This window comes from Astatotilapia calliptera, chromosome 10 (assembly GCF_900246225.1).
Source record: "Astatotilapia calliptera chromosome 10, fAstCal1.2, whole genome shotgun sequence".
NCBI lineage: Eukaryota > Metazoa > Chordata > Actinopteri > Cichliformes > Cichlidae > Astatotilapia > Astatotilapia calliptera.
Window position 1 is genome coordinate 12,281,142 of NC_039311.1, and position 21,353 is coordinate 12,302,494.

General features: G+C 38.9%; 1 protein-coding gene across 6 annotated transcripts; it reads left to right on the forward strand.

Moving 5' to 3' along the window:
• The first annotated feature begins 34 nt into the window (after window positions 1-34).
• pld2 (phospholipase D2) lies at window positions 35-20,771 on the forward strand. Of its 6 annotated transcripts, XM_026181664.1 has the most exons (26): window positions 1,186-1,372; window positions 4,348-4,368; window positions 4,527-4,687; window positions 4,775-4,902; window positions 5,729-5,743; window positions 6,457-6,599; window positions 6,745-6,838; window positions 6,944-7,009; window positions 7,865-7,923; window positions 8,019-8,264; window positions 8,369-8,512; window positions 8,598-8,681; window positions 8,822-8,900; window positions 9,028-9,138; window positions 9,256-9,432; window positions 9,519-9,675; window positions 9,801-9,919; window positions 10,345-10,458; window positions 13,400-13,504; window positions 13,854-13,942; window positions 14,839-14,952; window positions 15,467-15,513; window positions 15,695-15,829; window positions 17,525-17,678; window positions 17,906-18,023; window positions 18,138-20,771. In XM_026181664.1, the coding sequence occupies exons 3-26, from the start codon at window positions 4,555-4,557 to the stop codon at window positions 18,360-18,362; spliced, it is 2,856 nt and encodes a 951-aa protein (XP_026037449.1). In that variant the 5' UTR covers window positions 1,186-1,372; window positions 4,348-4,368; window positions 4,527-4,554; the 3' UTR covers window positions 18,363-20,771. The 6 variants fall into 6 exon arrangements, with proteins under 6 accessions (XP_026037446.1, XP_026037448.1, XP_026037449.1 ...); XM_026181661.1 differs by lacking the exons at window positions 1,186-1,372; window positions 4,348-4,368 and adding an exon at window positions 35-192; XM_026181663.1 differs by lacking the exons at window positions 1,186-1,372; window positions 4,348-4,368 and adding an exon at window positions 312-525.
• The last annotated feature ends 582 nt before the right edge of the window (window positions 20,772-21,353 follow it).

Consider the following 21,353-nt stretch of genomic DNA (forward strand, 5'->3'; position numbering starts at 1 on the left):
TTTAAAAATCCAGTCAGACTTGTGGTTGAACGCCTCCATGTGGTGGAAAGTTGCACTAGGGATACTTTGTTAATAGCGCCACCTCACACCAGTTTTTGGAGTTGTCTTTGATTTTCCCGAAAACATCAACCTGTCACATCACTGTTTAAACCAAGATTGTAAAAAAAGAAAAGAAAAAATCAAACTCAAAAGGTAAAAACCAAACCTTTCACGCCTGTGTTTTTAATATCAAGTCCTAGAAGTATGTTTGCTTTAGATACAGCAAGTCTAAAGTTCAGCTGTTACATTGTTACTGTTTTCTCTCAGCGTGTGCAACTTCAGCTACAGGCTAGGCATGTGTGCTGTCATCTAAAACCTGTACCTGTTTCGAAAACCAGTCCGGAAAGTCTTTTTAGTCATTTCAATTATTTCTCCAACCTGTCAGGCGGGGCTGTGGCTGAGGAAGCTGGTTTATGGTTAACATGCAAACAACTCTCCAGATTTCGCTCACTTTGCATGGGCGTGAGTCATCAACTCTTTTTTTAGGTACTAGCAATATGAAAATGCCATACCTCTGTTCGTTTAATCTAATAATGCACGGTTTATCTTCGAAAATAGGAATACAGATAAAACTAGAATGAAAGTTAAATCTGGTTGATTTTAGTTGATGCTCACGTAACATGTACTTCCGGTGTCCCACTTCAACGTTAAAGTTTGTACAGTTTTTTATTCTAAATAAAACTGTACAAAACACATTGTTGGTTTGTCCTAAAAACGCGTTTTAGATGTAAATTTTGGTATCTCGTCGGATAAAATAAAATATATATATATAATCGGAAGTCTCCTGATACCTTACGTGATTCTCATGAAAATGGCATACGTGCCGCCTACTCCCTTCTCGTGTATCTGAATTCCTGCATACATGTTTCCTGACAAGTATGAAATCGGGACTTGTGTTCGTGTTTGATAATTGTGGCAGTCCACACGTCAGTAACGTGAACTAAGTCCATGAATGCGCCTGCTATGTACACAGCCGCAGGTACCGGAGGGGGAGGAAGTCGTTGTTTGTTTTGTGTCAAAATTCCGAACATCACCGGGCTCTTTTCCATATAAGAATAAAAAGGGACATAGTATGATTTACCTAATAACAGTGGCAAAGCAGCAGAAACCATTTCCACGTTATCTTTTCCCTCACGCTGTCCCATCGGACAGCCAGTAATAATGTGGGTGGGACTAAAGCGTGCATCACCCACGGTTAACACTGATGAACTCTTCTCTGATACTCCGGTTGGGCTACAATGAAACATTTTTGTTACTTTGAATGACTCTTTAAGCTCTTCGCCCTGAGTGTGGAGCCGCCGTGAGCCGATCCGTGGCTCGAACTTAGCTGACAGTAAGTATTTTTTCAGGCCTATGTCGGACTTCTATTTCCACCCGCTGTGTTGTCGCAGTACTGACGAGTGCGGATTGTCCAGCTGCAAACTCGCAGGTAGAGATAAGGAATACGGCGATCCTATTAGTGCCGCGCTTAAATCTATGTTTTGTTTCCAACAGATGTCTTTATATGGGAAGTTTTTTTTTTTTTTTAAACTACACCGAGTCTCTTTGTGGATTGTGGCTGTAGTAGGGAAACAGGGAAAGGGTGGAGACGCCAAAACTTAGCCTTCAGCTTTTCCAGCCTGGAGTCTTAAGTAGACTTTGCTGCTTATAGATGCTTTGTCTTTGGCGAAAAAAATTAAAAAGTGATTTTCGTTAGTGTAGATTAGGGTGTGTGCTTAAGAAAACTCCATCAGATGTTTGTTTTATTTCTCTCTTTGTCTTTCTTTAAGACGTTTTTTTAAACACTGACTTTTTGCCCTAACGCTTTAAAAACGTGATCAGGCGGACTATTCTTAGCCACAGCACAGTTTTGGGGGAAAATGCTGATGGTAAGCAAGTGTTGACTCAGCGCTGTTGTTTCAGTCATCAAGTTGATGACTAACAATTGTCTTCTGTCACTTGGTTGCACGTTTTAGAGTCGGTCCGTAGATTTCCCATACAAATTCATTTTAAAAATCATGTATGCAAAGCACAACTTCCCCTTAATCAAGGGAAGACCATTTTTTAAATAGGTCAGCTGATGTTCAGGCTGAAGAGCTGATGAATGATGTTTAAAAGAAAAAGAAAATATGATGGGTATGCAAACAGCTTAAAAAACGGAGGGGGAAGGTTGCAGGTGAAGGATTGTCAGAGGTACACTGCTGCACCTGTACACGCACCCAGCTGTGATGTCAGATTGTACATCATCATTGCAGGGTGTGCCATCCTTATCTAGTTGAGGCCATCAGTGAAAACTGCATGGAATTAAGCTGCTATGTGAAGTGTGATTGTTTTGCTGATCGTCTCCTAACATTTCCCTTCCCTTGCCCGGTGTCATTGTTTGAGATAACCACTGGGAGTCAGCAAAGTCAGGAATCTCCTTATTTATCCCTTTATCCATAGATTTTCTTCCACTTAGCCATTCAATTTCTGGAAGCTGGAGCCTATTTCAGCTGTCACAGGGCAAAAGGCAGGGTGCAGGTAGTCAGTCTGTCACAGGGCCGACACAGAGAGACAGACAGCCATTCATAGAGAAATTCACACATAACCGCAGTGACTGCATGCCTTTGGGCTGCGCGATGAAGCTGGAGTACCCATGGAGAACATACAAACTCCACACAGAAAGGCTCCAACTAGATGGTGGATTTGAACTCACCTCCTGCCTTTTCATTATCCAAACAAACACAAAATATGTTTTGAATTCAACACAGCACTGCTATCAGTGTGTTTGATAGTATTTGTAATTGCTCCAGAGTCGGTACTGCTGAGAGATAAAAGTCATCCATTGCACCCCACACATACACACAAACAAAGCCACATTGTTCTTGACACATAGCGTGTGTGTTTAAAGGATTGCGATCATTGGACTCTTGCTAATAGCTTACTTCTCAGCCAGTCACAGCATTCCAATTTGATTAGTCTCATGTTTTATAAAACACAGTGTGGGTATAGTGTAGTATTTACCGTGAAAGTAACCTGAGCAAACAGTGTAGGTAAAGTTTGACTCAGACATGCAAAATGCAGGGAAATCACGTTAAGTCAACACTTAACACTTTAGTCCTTCAAAATGTAAACAGATAACAGCAGCTAGTTGGGTTTGGTACTTAATGAGAAATATCTGTTTTGGTTTAGTTTTTATCATGTTTACCTCTGTATTGTGCGTCTTGCTTGCTTAGGGACAAGTGTGAGCAAGTCTTTCATACGAAAGTATAACACCTAAAAGTGTGTGGAAACACCAAAGATCTCACATGTGAGTGTCTTAAAAAGATCCAGCTCCATAAGTGGAAATAACCAAAAAAAGTCAAAAGTATAAATTGAAATAGCCGAAATTGAGTATGGCCTTAGTGTGGAGATTTTTTTCCACAGCAATTAAAATGTCACTTGTGCTTTCTTGGGAAGCAAAGGTGGGGAAGATCCATCCTAATGGGATTAATATCTAAACCAGATTGTTGTCAAGACAAAAAAGCTTATACGAATACAACATATACACAGTGGTGATCTATATTTAAAAAAACATGGCTGTACAGATGACACATTTGGGATGAATACACTGTGCAAATGTGCAGATCTCTTCAACAGCAGTGCTTTTGATTCATTACATCAGCAAAAAGTGGAACGAAATCTTGGCCACAAAGTGCTGATTATTAAGTTCATCTGTCACATTTCCTTTTGTTTTCACTCTTAGTCTCCTTATTAGTAGATGCTAGTTTACGCCCGACACAGTAATTGTGACGGGATCTTCAATTATTATTCTTCCTGAACCTGTTTTTGCTACACATGATCCTGTGTAGCTTGTAGTGGAAGTGGAAAGTCACGTTTCTGATAAAAAGAATGCAGACGCAGATTATGCTTCTTTCTTTCTTACCCTTGTTTCAAACTCTCTCTCCTTAACAGAGACAGGCTCCCTCCCTCTTTTTTCTTAAGCCTCGTTTTCCAGGAAACATTCAGCTATTCTACATTTACCAACATGCAACACAAAGGGTTTCACACACCCTTTTTTTCACCAGTAACCTTGTCCTAAACTTCTCATATGTTTTGACATAAACGACTTGCCTAGCAGGTCGCTGCTGACAAACATTTCCAGTTTACTTTCTATTTTCATGCAAGTGATATCTAAAGCAGTCTGTTTTTACAGAAGTGATAATGGTGGTTGTCCTTGAATTCCCCCTGTTGAGCAATCATGATATGTCATCATTATTGAGCATTAGATTCACTTCAAGGTCATGATCACACTGACGGATTTTGCTAAGCATCAAACACTTAAACTGCATCTCTCTGTCTGTTTTAAAGCTGACATGTTTGTGGTTACAGGTCTGTATTATTGCCTTTATTACTACTTTTCCTACAGAAAATCTGAAGTCAGATACTCTTGCTTTAAAATCCGATTTTGCTATGATCTATATCACGAGAAAGGCCACAGTTTCACATGTCTTTGATCTCTGGACTGTTTTCTTTTGTCTTCTCACCAGGGTATTTGATCATTTGTGCAACAGAGCTATGGCCAGTCCAGAGGACGTGATCGAGCCGTTGGCAGAGAGCGCAGCTGCCCAAAGCCTTAATAGACGACGCTTCTCACACGACTGCCACGATTTGACTAAAGACGAGCTAGATGGCCTCATGTCGCGCAGTGGTGAGAAACGACGAAAATGAATTTAGTTTAAGATAGAAGCTCCCAGAAAACCATTTTTCTTGATTGCTTCAATTTTTCAAATCGCAGAAGGACGTCCTTTCATCGTGGTGCATCGTCTTTCCGAAATAGAAGATAAGGGTATACCTTATTTCATCCCTGATGTTCCTGTTAAATGCAGACTGGACAACACAGAGAAGCACACTACACGCTCAAGGGTACCTCCATAAACTTACAAAAATACCCTTTACATTTTTTTCTTTTTGGGATACTAATGAATCTTTATAGAAAGCTCTTGATGGGCCCAAAGTGAAAACACACACACTTATGCTTAATAAGTAACTCTTTACAACTGTGTAACAACAGACAATCCCATTTTCGATTTTGACTCAGGACATGCCAGGGATAAATTTGACTACTTTGCCATGACGTTAAGTCATAGTGAAGCGAAAGGAGCGATAAAATTACAAAAGAAAACTTTATTGCTACTGAGCAGGCTGTTTCAGGGTTTTACAGTGTGCTGTCACTTTGGCCATAAAGGGATCAACATGGCCAGCAGCAATGCTCAGTGGTGCTTAAATGATGCTCACTTGGTAGTACGGGGCTCAAAGTGTGACAAGAAAATACCCCCCCATTCCATTACACCACTACCACCAGCAGCCTGAACCATGGATGCAAGGCACCAGAGACAACAACCATGCCACGTTCAAAGTCATTTAAATCAAATTTCTTTCGCATTCAAAATGATTAACAGCAGAATTTCATTTGTGGTGAATTTTATTATGACTGTTGTTGAATGAGTCCTAAAGATAATATTTAAGTGATCTGAAACCAACCATATGACCATGAAACAGTCAGTCACATTTATTTCTACATAGTCATTTATATTAAAAAGCAGAAGTTCATGGGTATCTTAACAAGTACTGATCTTCATGTCACTTTATTTGTAAGTTAACTCCTGAGTTTTAGTTGGATGGCTCAGTCAGTTTGCATATACTTTCCATATTCTGGTATCCACATTCTCTGATTTTCTTTCTCCCACAGTCCAGAACGGTGAATGTAAGTAGAATTAGAAACTTGTTTCTACGTGTTTTAATCCAATCCACATGCTAAATGTCTTGCCTGATTTGCTTATATCCTCCGGAAACCCAAACTTTTTTTTTAATGCATTTTTAATCTTAGCTATTTGGGATTAGCTGATTATAAAAACTGTCTGCATGTGGAAACAGTGGGTTTATTTTACAACACAGTAAAGTATTTTCAGTGGGAGAAAGGGACTTCTTCACTGTCCAGATGAACAGAATCAACTTTTTGGGGTCATTCTTTTTTATTTTTACAAAGTGTAAAACACTTTATTGAGTAGAATGAAGTAGAACGTGCGTAAAAGCCTAAATGTAATTTCTCCATATGAGGACATAGGTTCTCAGGAGGATATGAAACAAAAAAAACCTTTACGCTACTTCCTGGTTCATCTTTGATCTGCAGCACTTACAAAATGGCAATTAAAAAAGGACTTTGGGTGTCTTAACTCTTATCTTCCAAGTAAGTGATTTAGAGATAAATTCATCTGTCTATTCAAATTGTGGCTTTCTTTCTTACTGGGAACTACGTTAAAGCTGTGGCTGGCAAAACACAGTCCAGTTGCTATGAAAACAAGAGCTAATAAGAAAAATTCTATTCCATTCAAATCACTCAAATTTTTGCCATTTGGTGGTTCCCCTTTTTCACCACCACACTTGTGTTTTTGTATGATATCAATGATGTCCCTCCAGGTTAGTATTGGGACCCTGTATACATTGCATCTAACACATGGCCAGTTCCACTGGACTATAAAGAGGAAGTACAAGAACTTTCAGGAGGTGCATCGCGACCTTTACAAGCACAAGATGATGCTTCATTTACTGCCTATTGGAAGGTTGGTGTGCTGATCGATTTAACTGTGCAACTTGTCCTTTCTCTCTTAATGCAGTTGAAATCTGAGTAATTGTTTGTTTTGAGCTTTTTTTATGGCAGTTCTCTCAAGCGCAGAATGTTTTTGAATATTCAAATTTTCCTCAAAGATTTGCAAAGGAGAGGCAGCAGCTGAGAAATATGTCGGAGGAAATGCCCAGCCTACATGGGACTGAGCGGGCCAGAAGAACCTCCAGCAAAGTGGTATATAAATCAGTCTTCCACACACTGAACATATTTTGAAGCATCACATAATTTTACAAGTAGCAGCTGGTAAGTAAATTGTAAATATGTGCTCTTCTAATGCAGAAATACCTTGAGGAGTACCTGAATTGTCTACTGGAGAACACATTCTGTAAAAATGATAGCAGCATGGTAAGCATGGGTGAATAATATATACACTACATTGCAAAAGTTTTAAATCAGCCCTCTGTATATTTTGCTTCCAAGGACCCAGACCTTTTCAAGATATTCTTTAAAAATGGCTGATTTTTCATACATTTTCAGTCCTAGTACCTGACTATTTTTAGAGAAATGTCTTTTTGTTTGTTAAGACACTTAACGCATACCTATTCATCATTCAAGTACATCATTCAAGTACAAAAGATGCACCTAACCCAAGGAATGAACCAGTGTTGTCTACACTTAACAGACAACTTAACAAAGAATCGGTTTTAAATTGTGTCAGGCAGCCTGTCATAAAAACACATAATTTAACCCACTTTCATAAAATGAATCTACCAAAAATGCAAAAGATAACATAGTCTTACAAGAATGAAATGATGTTTTTGTAACAACAAAATGATTCCCACAAAGCTATTAGTCTAAAACTTGGCACGAACACAGAAAAATTCTTTCACATTTTGATTCACCATACAATACCCATCTAGAAAGCCTCTAATTGGCAACAGGTTTATGCCAATGCAGCAAAGGATACGTGGATAGAAAAACCCACAGTGGAACACTCTCAGTCATGAGTTGGACAAAATATGACCAAATATTGACTTTGAAGCTTGTTAGAATTGTACAGTACCTGATTTTCTTGATTTTTATACTGTACTCCCATGTATGTTTGGACATTTTTAAATAAATTGTTGCACCTATTTCTAATGTTTCTAGCAAAATACAAAGAAAAGGGAAGTGGCTCAAGACTTTTCATTGTACCATCTCGACATACAAAGTAAATCTCAAGTAAAATGACTGCATTTTGAGTTATATTTTGTTTTGCAGCTGGAGTTCCTCTCCATCAGTCCCCTCTCCTTTGTCTCTGATCTTGGACCCAAGGGCTTGTAAGCAAAACACTGAGCTCATGTATTTTAGTGGGTTGGGAGTGAATAAGGGTATGGCAGGTGTTCATTGCATAATATGTCTGATCTTGACTCAGGGAGGGATATATCTTGAAGAGGTCAGGGGGTCACCGAATCCTAGGCCTGAACTGTATAGGCCATCATCAGATCTGCTTCCGCTGGTCACGCCGCTGGCTGGTGGTGAAAGACTCTTTCCTGTTGTACATGAAACGAGATAGTGGCAGCATCGACTTTGTGCTGCTGTTTGATCCAGAGTTCAAAACAAAAGTGGGTCGTGCTGACACAGGCACCAAATATGGAGTGTGCTTTGAGAACTTTAATCGGTAGGTCAGCTTTGTCTTTGTGTATTATATGTACTGAGTTTTGCGTGTTTTTGCTGTGTTTGTGATGCACGTATTGCCTTTGTGCTTTTAATCCTTTTAATCAGGAATTTGATTATCAAGTGCAACGGCTATAGGCAAAGTCAATGGTGGAATTCTGAAATCAAGCATCTGGCAGAAACATGTGACTTTCTCAAAACGCAACGCTTCGAAGGATTCGCTCCACCGAGGGAGAACACGCTCACTAAATGGTCAGTTATGTAGTCTGGCTCATATTTGTAATAATTCCAATAATCTTTTAGGATTTGTCCTCAATTTACCTTTCATTATTTGAAGGTATGTGAATGGAAGTGGTTACTTCGCTGACCTGGCTGATGCTCTCGAACAAGCCAAGGAGGAGATTTTCATCACAGATTGGTGGTAGGTGTCAAAAATGTCTGGATTTGCTGATCAAAATCTTTATGTAACTATAATTTTTCAATATTTTAGTTAAACCTGGAAACGTATTCTGTGTGTGTGTGCGCGTTTTTTTTTTTTTTTTTTTTGGGCTTTTTTCACAGGCTCAGTCCTGAAGTCTTCCTAAAGAGACCAGCAACTAACTACTACTGGCGGCTCGATGAGATCCTCAAACGCAAAGCAGTAGGGAGTCTCTCTGTCTTGTTTTTGTTGCCATCTTGTTTTTTTTTTCTTCTTCTTTTTCAAAATGTATATAATTTGTAGAGTTTTTTTTTAAATAACATTACTTTAAATGAACCTGTTTCTGCAGGAAATGGGAGTCAAAGTGTGTGTACTGCTGTACAAAGAGGTAGAGATGGCACTTGGCATCAATAGTGAGCACAGCAAGAGGACTCTAATGAATATGCACCCAAACATCAAGGTCTTTCACTTCTCTGCACAATGTCTTGTAGAGTAGTAGGAGAGGAGGGACACAAATAACTGTCAAAAGAGCCCTGAATGCACATTTTAACACCAGTTTTACCCACTGATCCGTCAGGTGATGCGGCATCCTGACCACGTGTCTTCTGTGGTGTTTCTGTGGGCTCACCATGAGAAGATGGTGGCCATTGACCAAACAGTAGCCTTTGTAGGGGGGCTTGACCTGGCTTTTGGGAGATGGGATGACAGCCAGCATCACCTAACTGACCTTGGTTTGACAGAGACGACCGACGGGGTAACTGAAGGCGAAACGAGGAACGATATAGATGTAAGAATGTACTGTGAACCGTACAGACTGTAATGGATGACTCTGTTATCCAGGGCAATGGTATGGCTGGTGGCTCTAAAACATCTGAGCCAGATAAGCAAGGAGAGCAGGACCCACATGATTTGACTGGTAACACTAAACTGTGGCTTGGCAAAGATTACAATAACTTTATCAAGAGAGACTGGGTCCAGCTGGATAGACCATTTGAAGGTACTCTATCTAAATTTCTTTCAGCAGCTCATGCACACACATACACTGACAATGCCTGAACAGAGAGATGAAAGACTTGTTTTGGGGTTTTTTTGCTTCCTTTCCCCCCTCTTTTATCTTGTCAGATAACATTGATCGTACTACAGTTCCTCGCATGCCGTGGCGTGACCTGTCTGCAGCTTTTCATGGCAAAGCTGCCAGGGATGTAGCCCGCCACTTCATCCAGCGCTGGAATTTTACCAAGGTCAGACACAAAAGAAAGCTGTGTTAAACAGCAATAGTTTTAACATTGATCTTTAAATATCTATATGTATATTGTAAACATCACTTTTGCTTTACAAATGAGTCTATAGGTGTACAAGCTACAGGTTGGTTTAACATTTATACTATAAATATCCAAAGTTGTGAAACTGAAACATTGGATTGAAAATAGGTGATCTTTACTAAAACAGAGCTTAAAATAATCAGACTCCTGTATTACTGACTTGGACCTTGTATCCTGTGTGGTAATATGACTCATACAGTAAGTCCTAAAAAAAACAAAAACATCCCCAACCCTCATGTTTCCATTAGAAGTATTGCTTAAAAACCTTTAAGCAATACTTTGGAAACATGAGTAACAGGAAAGTGACAAAACTGAAATTGATTCATTTTTTCTGTCCTCTTCAGATCTTCAAAATCAAGTACAAAGACGACTTCTACCCTTACCTACTCCCCAAGTCTCATTCCACTGCTGACTCTCTGCCATTCACTGTGCCTGGGTCCAAGAAAGCCAAAGTGCAGGTATGTATATTCACACACAGACTCAAGATGACGTCAACATCTGTGTAAATATAAAATTTTTAAAGTTCTAGTCTTTTTGCTCACAGATAGGCCCACATATGTGCTACTGTGGTCAGGGTATGTTTTAGGTGCTTTAAGATTAAACAGTTCCAGGAATTCCCTGTGGGTAACTACCCACTTCCATGGCCCTCTGAGAACTATATTTTTTTCCAATTTGCTTAAATCACCAGTAGTAACACTAATGTGATGCGTTAGCCAGCTGGTAATTTGCAGAGCCACAACAACAGCAACATGCTGGTGGACTCTGTATCTGGAGCTGTTTGCTTGTTGTGTGTTCCAGGTTGCTGACAACAGCACAGATGTGCAAATTCATATTATGCAAATTAAATTGTGAATTTTGTGGGCTTTAAAGTAAAACAACATATCATTTTGGTCAACATGACCATTTTCTTTATATGCTGTCAATTATACAAGGAGCAAGTAATCTTAAACAGGTTAGTGGCTCTAACTCTTTCACTGTGCCTCCCACAGCTGCTGAGTATAATTTCCAAAAGCATGAACAAATCAATCAATCATTAGTGCCCAGCATATTCTCATCTATTGCCAAGGATAGCACGCAGGAAAACATACTGGAACCACTTTGGTTGTTGTGGTCCTTTAACTTTGTTGTAATCCAAATTTAATTGATTATAATCACTTAATAAAGCCTAGACTTTTCCATTTGAGAGGAATGTGTTGTTTACACGGGCAGTGTTAAAATCCTTCTTTAATGACTCTGCTTATGTTTACATAGGTTTTTCAGATCTTTCCTGCAGTCCAAAGAGCACCTTTTTAGCCCTTTCATACATTGTCGTCAAAACACTGACAGGTTAAGATGTGAGCCTTCGTGCATATGATGTGACATTAGCATGCTAGATACATTATATAAGTATTTATTATTATATTATTATATAATAGTTTTATTCATCACTGCTTACATATTTGCTGCAGAACTGTAGCTGGTTGTAAAACTTTCCACAGTTCTGTTTCAGCAGTTCAGTCATGTGCAAAAGAAAGTGTAACCCCTTTCATTTCTAATGTTTTATGTAACAAGAGAAACCTCATCATTGCACAGTTATTTAAATGCAATCTCAGATGAACTTCAAAACATGACTTATTACCCTGTCATTATTTAGTGAACAAAAATGAAGCCAAAATGAAAAGCAGTGTGTGAAAAACTTAGTACAATCTTACTGCTTCCATAGGAATTACGAGGGTAAGTAGCAGCCAGGTGCTGCTAATCAAGTGCACTTCATTAACTAATCATCAGTAAGTGTGAGCACCTCCAGTAGAGAAGCAAGTTGTTGCTGCCTATCAATCTGGGAAGGTTTTTAAGGTCATTTCCTTACAATCTGAAGTCCATGTTTGTACAGTGACAAAGATTATTCACAAGTGGAAAATATTAAAGATAGCCCCCAATCTTCCCAGGAGTGGATGTCCCAGCAAATTCCCTCCAGTGTCCGAGTGTGCAGACTCTACAGATTTAGCATAAACCAGACACGGCAGATCAGACCACACACCTCATACTGTCACACCTCACTGTCATGCATGGTGGTGGTGCGGTGATTATTTGGGCAGGCTAGCTTGAACCAGATAATTTTTTTTATTCTGTCTGATATGTAAAACCTTAGAACTAAAAGAGTCTGTACTTTCATTTGCACAGGACTGTAGGCTTCACACTAGAGCTTGATAGAAACTGGGTTCTCCTACACAGAAGGTCAACCTTGGATACGGGAAAACACAAAGACTTTGCCTCTAGCTGCCAGTGCTCATATGAAAGACTTTTTGTGTCACACAGCTCCAAGCTATAATGACATGGTGTAAAGAGAGCTTTCAACATCACTGTTAAGACGGCAAGAAGAATTGAAAACATGTAGAGTGCACATTAATGAAACGTTGCTGTTGGTCATATGTATACTGTATTCTTATTGAATAATTATTTAAGACCTTAATTGCTGTAAACAAGCCAAGAATGAAAGACCTCTACTGACTTTTACATGAATTTATTCTTTTGTGCTGCCAGGTCAGATCTTACAGAGGAAATCAGATGGGTATTTCTGTGCTACAACAAAGAGACACTGTTCTAGTGTTGGAAATGCAGCTATTCAGTATTTGCTGGGTTTTTTTTTTTTTTTGTGCTATGGCAGATGGTGGAACAAAAGTAAAGCCTGTAGAACAAAACTACTTCCAACATATTTATCCTGTTTAGTAAAGCCAGAGAAAACAAATGCAATGCCAAGGACAGAGTGGGATTACAAGTGGCAGTATCTCATTTGCAACAGGCTTCATAGGATCTATGGTCCAGAGAGACACCAGCATAAGCAGCACAACTAGCAGATATCCCCTTAACAGAATAATAAAATAATAATATATTGCTAAAGATGGTGCGTTAGCAACTTTGTGAAGATGCTTGTTTTGTTAGAATAATTCAAAAACAAGATGACAATATGTTAGAACTGTATTTAATCAGTATTTTTAGCCAGTGTTACATGCTGCAGTTAAAACCGCTCAATCAGTGAGTGTCCAGTAACAGATACTTCTATTGTGGATGGTGGCCTGTAACCATAACCCTTGCTCCCCATTATGTTGTAGCTTTCCTATCAGGTTCTGTAGCTGCTTTATTCAGGTTTCAGGCTCATTGCCTCAGATTACACAATCTGTCTTCAAACTTTAAGAGGTGCGCTCCCTTTTTGTGCATCTGCTCCATTTCTTCTGTTAAGTATCCTATTAAAATTCATAGAAATGGGCGAATTTACATGTCCATGGTAATATGATATGTAAGTGTGATTGCAATGGTGAATATCCACAGTAATAGTAAAATGACACCATTGAAAAGAGATAAAATATATGCATGATTTATAAGTATATCCAGTGCTAAGTTGAATTTTTGGGGTTTTCTCAGGTGCTGCGCTCTGCTGATCGTTGGTCAACTGGAACCTGTGAGAGCTCAATCCATAACGCCTACATCGACACCATCAACAAGAGTGAACACTACATCTACATCGAGGTAATTAAGATTAACATTGTAGCACTTTACAGATAAATGTACATCTTTAAGCAGGCAGTGTGTCATCCTGTCTAAACCATATTAAGGCTCGCTGTGCCTTAATATGGTTTAGACAGCAGTGATACAGTCAGGGCTCCCATTGGGACAAAATTGTCACCGTAATCGCAAATATGTTGCCCAAGAATAGGCTCTGATTTGGAAAAAACAAATCTGTTTACCAGCATGCCTACTGTAATGACTTTTCCTGAATCTGAGTATATCCAAAGCCCACTTCCTTCATTGCCAGCTACCTGCTAGCTTTGGCCCTCACCTCATACTGAGCCACCATCTGCCTTGCCTCTGCCCTTAGAACCAGTTCTTCATCAGCTGTTCCGACCAGAAGACTGTCCATAATGGCATTGGTGATGCAATCGTGAATCGAATTCTGCGTGCCTACAGGTATGATTTGAGTGTGTTGGTTTTCTAATATTTGTCTATTGTCTTTCGGAAGGGCTGTGTACAAAATGCATTCATTAAATATGTTTTGTACCAGATTTAGCTACTAGCTAATTTCCATCTGCAGTCCCTGGGCAATTTAAGAAGCAGAAGTAGCTGAATTCTATCAGCTCAGACACACATACAACGGTTACAAGTGTTTCTTACTTGTTGGCCAGCAGCATCCCATGAAGGAGCAGTGGCCATCTTCAGCTAAGATGCTCATTTTTAACTTGTGACGATGTGTGACAGCGGCTGTCAATCATTAGTGTATGCCCTGCCCATGCCTCGCCCACTTGACACATGCCCACAACACAAAATCAGGGTCAAAAGTTTGACAAATGAAAAAAAGCGGGGGAAAAGGCCCGAAACTGAAAAAACAAATTAATTTGTAACAGAAAATAAAATTTGAAGCTGAAAAAAATGAAACTAAAAAAAAAAGTCATTTCCATGAAAACAAATAATTTATTCAAATTATTTTTATATCAAAAAGAATTTCAACTTCAAATCACCTTTTTGAAATGAGTAAAACTTTTGACCATGATTTAGCTCCATACTTTGTAATTCAGCAGAAACTCGCTCAGGTCCTTGCATGCCATCAGATTTATCTTGTGTTTTTTTTTCCATGTTGCATTGAAATGTTTAGAAAAGCTGTGGCTTTAAAACAGCAGTTTGTGAAAGAAGTTAAGACAAGACATGTAAGAACAAATGCAAATATCACTGAGCTGGTAAACTGGGGGTACACATTTGAAACAAAATGTTTAGTTCAAAGAAATAACAAAACCAAATAGAAATATACATTAGACCTCATCTTTTATCTGCAGAGTACAATGTACAGTGTTGATGTTGTGTTTTTTCAGAGAAAAGAAGAAGTACAGGGTGTATGTGGTGGTGCCTCTGCTTCCTGGATTTGAAGGAGACATCAGTACAGGAGGTGGAAATGCCATTCAAGCTATTCTGCACTTCACTTACAGGTGAGAGCCTTTTCCGCCCATTAGCACTCTGCACTCAGCCCACACATCAGCAAGCACTACAACTTAAGAAAGCCACAGTAAAAACAAGACTTCTCAGCTTCGTCTGGTTTAAAGACATATTTCTGATTGAGCAGAAATGTCACTGATAGAAAATGCATAAGACATGTCAATAAAACTGGTAATGGAAGTTGGGGTAGCTACCATGCATGTAAGGTTTCTATCAATCAACTGGTCCAACTGGAATAGAGCATATCGAGTCATATTACATATTACATTGAGTGATGTTGCTTAATCAGCTTTGTCAGCATGTTGTTATTGCCAGAATGCAGCATGGCCATGTTATGGTTTCACTATCATCCATCACATTTCCAAATCTGCCTTTGATGTTATGCCCAGAAGTGTACTCTCTGTATATGCTCTAGATATTTTTGGGGTTTTTTTTGTGAGATTCCTAAATTATTTCCCCTTATGCTGGCTGGCTTTCTTAATGTAAGGTTTTATTCTGTCATCCTAGGACCATGTGCCGAGGGGAGTTCTCCATCCTGTCAAGACTAAGCGAATGTAAGTTTTTTTTTGTCACTTACCTGCTTTGTTAGACCTCGGAAATCAGCCTGACATCAGCCTTTGCTGCCTGGCTAACATGCATCTTTCCTTCCCCTTGAGTTGTTCCTTTAAATTGACTCTACTGGTCTTCACTTCACATCATCTCATGTAAATAATGTGATTCTGCTCTGGCCTGCAGTGAAGGATCAGTGGACAGAGTACATCACACTGTGCGGATTGAGGACGCATGCCCAGCTCTCCGAGTCACCTGTCACAGAGCTCATCTATGTTCACAGCAAGACCCTCATTGCTGATGACCGCTGCTATATCATTGGTGAGTCACCGCTGGGCATTCAAGGATTATAATTCTGACCTTGAGTCATCACAGAGGTTCATGACAAAATGATGATGACATAATGCTGCCTGCAGCTGATATGATTTTTTTTAATGTGTTTTTGGCTTTCAGTGTAACAATAAAACTGAATCGATACATTTTATATGTAGTTTAGTAGCACCTATAACTGTAGAATACGGATATGAACGAATACAGTCATTTATATATAAAAAGATAAAAAAAATAGGACGACTTAAAAAATGGATGAGTGCAATGACTTTTGAATTCTTTTTTCTTTCTTTCTTTCATTGTTTAGCCTTACACTCTTTAAGATTTTAGGCTTACTCCATATGAATATGCAGATTCACATGCAAGTCTTTGTGGGAGGAACAGAGGGATTGCATTTGCTTAAACGTGCTCTGGAACCCACTAGCTATTGATGACAGTTAGCTTTGTATTACCTTTTAAAAAGATTTATCTGAATTCTTAAAGGTACAGTGAAGTTGTTTTTTGAGTTTGTTGAACAGAAAAACAGAATATTATACTCAACAACATACTTATAAATATTGATTAGTGTGTAAGTACGTTTTCCAACAAACTGATGCATTCTCATAAACGTAATCCATTAAAAATACATAGAAGCGGGCACTAATCGATGGAAGTTAACCATGTTACCCCACCCTCTTGAATACAGTGATTCAGATGAACATCGCCGTCCCGCTTAATCATGTTTTATGTATGTGGGTAGAGACAGCTACATACACAGTACGCCAAAGGTGGAGGAGAAGTGAACTCATAGGTGTGGAGACAAATGTAATTTATGTCTGCACCTTTAGACTCAAGAAGGTATGAAGGGTCATGCGTTTGTTTTATCTCCTGAACTGAAGTCAGTGCTCTAACAAAAAAACACGCTTAAACAATCGCATTTAATGTCGATACTGCTGCAGTTACTTACTGTCAGCAGATCAGACATGTGATCCTCCAATATCTGGAGAGCTGATAATTAGCCAACTAAATGGCAACAACAGCTGGTTATGCTAACATTGTGCTAGCTAATGTTAGACTAGAGTGTCCTAAAGATCACTCTGATAAAGAGTCTGAATACATTTTCACACTGTATGAAAATATCCGAGGTCAAAAATGTTAGAACCACTTCAAAGAAAGTTTCACTAACAGAGGCTAACAGCGGCAAAAAAAAATCAATTTTTTTAAAAAAAATCAGGATGTTGTCAACAAATCACCTCCGAATCTCTGTCATTAGACAGATTTGAGCTTTAGAGACTCATGCTGACATATTGAACTCCATTTCCAAAATTTTACAGCCTCCTCCAGAGTAAATAGACGTGAATGCATTGGAGATTTCTCACTATATTCTGTACACCTTATAGGTTGTCGGCTATAGGTTCTATGTATTTTTTTCTTTTGCACTTAATACATGAAGAAAGATAAACAAAATGTTCTAAACAGTCCATGGACCTATTAGATAAAGCAGAACTAGAGAAAAAAAAAGCAGCACTCATTTTAAATAAGGCTAAAACATATATATATATATATATATATATATATATATATATATATATATTATTATTATTATTATTATTATTATTATTATTATTAATTTATTTATTTTTTTACATGAATCATGCTTCTGAATGGACACACTGTAAATGCTTGTACTGTCCGTTTTTGCTCCAGGATCAGCCAACATTAATGACCGTAGCATGCTGGGCTCCCGAGACAGTGAGTTGGCAGTATTTGTGGAAGATGAAGAGAGGGTCCCATCCATCATGGGAGGGGAGGAATACCAGGCAGGACCACTGACACTTGCTCTACGCAAAGAGTGCTTCAGGTCAGGGCAAAAGCCTCTTGATGACTTATTAGCAACTTATAGTCTAATGTAGTTTTGCTACAAGATACAAATGTGAGAGTGAGACCTCTAAGTATATGGGCTTCTTTTTACACACAGACAAGCAAAAATATTTGATCCTGCATGGGAAACCTGTGCAGTTTTGTCATTACTTAACCATATTTTTTTCTGTTATTTGAATATTTTTGGCCTTTTCTTTGCTATACCAGGGTTCTTGTTGGAGCTGCTTCAGACCCCAGTATAAATATTGACGATCCAATCAGTGATGAGTTCTTCTTCTTGGTTTGGAATGACACTGCTAAAACGAATGTTAACATTTATGACAAGGTGTGAATTGACCCAAAAACCTTTTTATATATATATCTAATTGTATCAATATGTATTTTCACTTCTCTCACCGCTCTTTGTTCTTCTTGGCTCTGTGGCCCTACTGTATCACAGGTGTTCAAGTGCCTGCCCTGCAACAGTGTCCATAGCATGCAAGCCCTGAGGGACTATTTAAATGTGGCTCGCCTCTGTGACACAGACCCCGAGCAGGCCAAAGAGGAACTAAAGGCCATCCGAGGAGTGCTGGTCCATTTCCCCTTAAAGTTCCTGTGTAAGGAAAACTTGCTGCCTCCACGGAACACTAAAGAAGGCATGGCTCCTGTAGGGCTGTGGACATAAGCAGCAGCTCAGCCATGTTCAGACCACTACATGACAATGCAACTGCTGCTGTACTGCAACCATCTTTCCTGTTGTCAGCACAGTAAACAGAAGGAGTTACAGCACCAGCACTTGAATGGTGAGAGGCGGAGAGAGGTGTTACCCTTATCAAATTTATTAATGATCCACTTATGATTACTTTGTCTTTTTGATTGACAATGGGCTAATGTGACTGATGTTAGCTACTGACATGCAAATTTTACAATGTCCTGTCTATATTAGGTTGTGCTGACCAATTTGTTTGTGATGTCTGCTTTATAATAGCTTCAGTGTGATCTGATCTGCATGTCTGGCGGCGGTGCAGAGCACAGATAAATGAATGTATGAGTCAGGAGAGGATTGCAAGGTTGTATTAGAAATCAAGCATCTCACATGATCTGGGAACATAGTGTACATTTATTGGTGCACGATTTTTGGGTGGGTGGGTGACTCTCTCTCTCTGTCTCTTTTCTCTCACTCTCTCCCTCTGAGGCTTCACCTCTCACTGCAGTGCCAGAAAATCTGTCAGAACATTTGTGGTTGTTATGGTGACGGATATAAAGAGATGACTGGATTGTAGCTGAAATAAAGACTGGATAGGGCAGAATAGGGAGAGTGCTGATAAGAGGTACAACTTACTAAATCAGGATGGTGCACTGGGAAAAAGGAAGCTAATATTCTGCTAGGGCTGCTGACCATTTCTGGATATATGATCAGGTGGGGAAACTGTGAGAGCGGAAAGAAAAGCAGAACAAGATAATTAAAGGGTGTTAGGTTGATTTCCTGCTAATTGTTGCATTTTTTTAAGTCTCCATGACACCTTAGTGAATTTTTCCCACCATACTGTCGACAGTCCAGAACAGAACATTCCACTGCCCACTTGAGACCACTGAATATCTCAGCTATTTTTATGTTGGGTCCAGCATCTTTCATGTGTACCGTATGTTACATTTGCTCACAGACATAGCCGTTTGTTTAGGTCCACTATTTTTAGCCATAACGCTGACTTGAGTTGTGACGTGATGTCGTTTTCACGTTCTCACTGATTGCCATTTTGGGGCATCACGGGGCTGTTTTTTTGAAATGTCATTCCCTTGAGCTGTGACCAAGCCGTGACTGCTGTTGGGAAGTCTTTAAATGTCTTCTACTGGATACATTTGTAGCATTGCTGGTGAAAATAGACAGGAAACCTTTACCTCTTTTGTGTCATTGCATTGACTGAGATATCATGTAATAATACAGCGGGTAAGGTACAGTATGTGCCTTAGAAAAACAGGAATTGGATTCTAAGGGTTGATGGAAAATCAAAGCGAGGGGGAATGTACATTTTTCTGCAACTGTAGATTTTGCATTCGGGCAAAACTGTAACTCATTTTTCAATATCTGAAGCACTAGGCCAGGTTTTATTACATGCACTTTCATCACAAGTTTTTTACAGCAACAAACAGCAGAAGAGGATAAAGGCCAGTCTGTAAAACTTGTAAATGGGACTCTGTTTTATATTCCTAGCCTTGTGCTAGTGTTATGACTACTGTGTGTGTGTGTGTGTGTGTTCTGGAAGGGGGTTGAGCCTTTGCACATGTTTCTTTTAAAGAGACCAGATAAAAGATGACCCAGAACAATGCAATGACAGTAAATCACAGTTAAGTGAATAATCCAGACTGTTGTATGAGCTTCTGACACACACCTATGAGTGAAAAACATTACCTTGGCGGTTCCATTGCAAAGCTGTCTGTGAATGGGACAGGTGCCCCATGCGACCAAGTCTACATGAAGTGTCTCACAGGATTGTTGTTTAGTTAAAGCATCTGTGTTTAGAAATATGGATGCTTACCTATGTAAGATATTAAAAGACACTATAAGCCCTTCCATATATATATTTTCTACCCTCTTTCTTGCAGCCCAAAGTGGTTGTCTTAACTGGTGTTCCTTTTAAGTTCTGCAGAAATGCCTGTAATATACCGAAAAGTGACCTTATACGGTTTCTCTCATGAATTTTATTTTTAATAGACCAATAATCAGCATTCCCAAACCACTTTTATGAATTTATTACTCATTGAAATGTGTTTGTATTCATTCCTGAGAGTCACTGTGTGAAACCTTGTCTCTGTAGATCAATGTCATTACCTTATAATTACTAATGTATAGGGTTACTAACACTCAGGGGTAGAGAGCGATGACCAATATTCTTAGTCTTGTTAGTGCAATTATGAGCAACTTATATTTTATTCTGTTTTTTTTTAACATGAACTTGTTTTTTATATCCGAATATCTACTCTGTTTGAAAAATTTACTTTTTTCAGCCTTCTCTTGTATTACTTTTGTAAACATTAGTGCTTTCTTTTTAAAAAGAAAAGACTGCATTCAAACTGGATTTAATATATTTAAAAAATAAAACTTTCAAATGTGTATCAGCATGCATTTCTATTCTGTATAAAATCTTAACGCAACTAAAATGACTGTCTAGACGTGTCTATCACATGGCAAGAGAAACAGAAAAGGGGAAATGTTAATTGTTTATATCTAAACTACTTTTGTCACCATGGAAGCAATATCCTTTGTTAGCTGGATATCCTTTAAGCAAATAGTTACTCTAAGAGAGAGCATGTGCTTTACACAGGAAACTGGTATTCGTGGCATGAAAGCTTAATGTTCACTAAATGACTAATGCATTGTTCAGGTTATTGCCATACAGTCTGTTTTTTTTCTTCTTCTTTTAATAACAGTCAGGTGCTTATCTGGAAAAGCTTTGGAACTGATTCATGCAGTATTGACAAGCACTATAAAGGTGAGCTTGCTCTAATGGAAAACTGACTATAACAATCTCCAATCTGCTGGATGACGCACACATAAAACCAAGACGAGGAGAATATTTGTTAGATGTGGCACTTATTACCAAAATCTGCATTGTTTATTCAGCAGTATTTTAGCCTTAAACGTGTATCCAGTGACCCAGAAGGCCAGAGCAGGACA

Coding starts and splice junctions, on each gene's coding strand:
- pld2 (XM_026181661.1), top strand. CDS start 4,555: ATGGCCAGTCCAGAGGACGTGATCGAGCCGTTGGCAGAGAGCGCAGCT. Junction 9,676..9,800: donor GCTGGATAGACCATTTGAAG/GTACTCTATCTA, acceptor TTATCTTGTCAG/ATAACATTGATCGTACTACA. Junction 13,943..14,838: donor CGAATTCTGCGTGCCTACAG/GTATGATTTGAG, acceptor GTGTTTTTTCAG/AGAAAAGAAGAAGTACAGGG.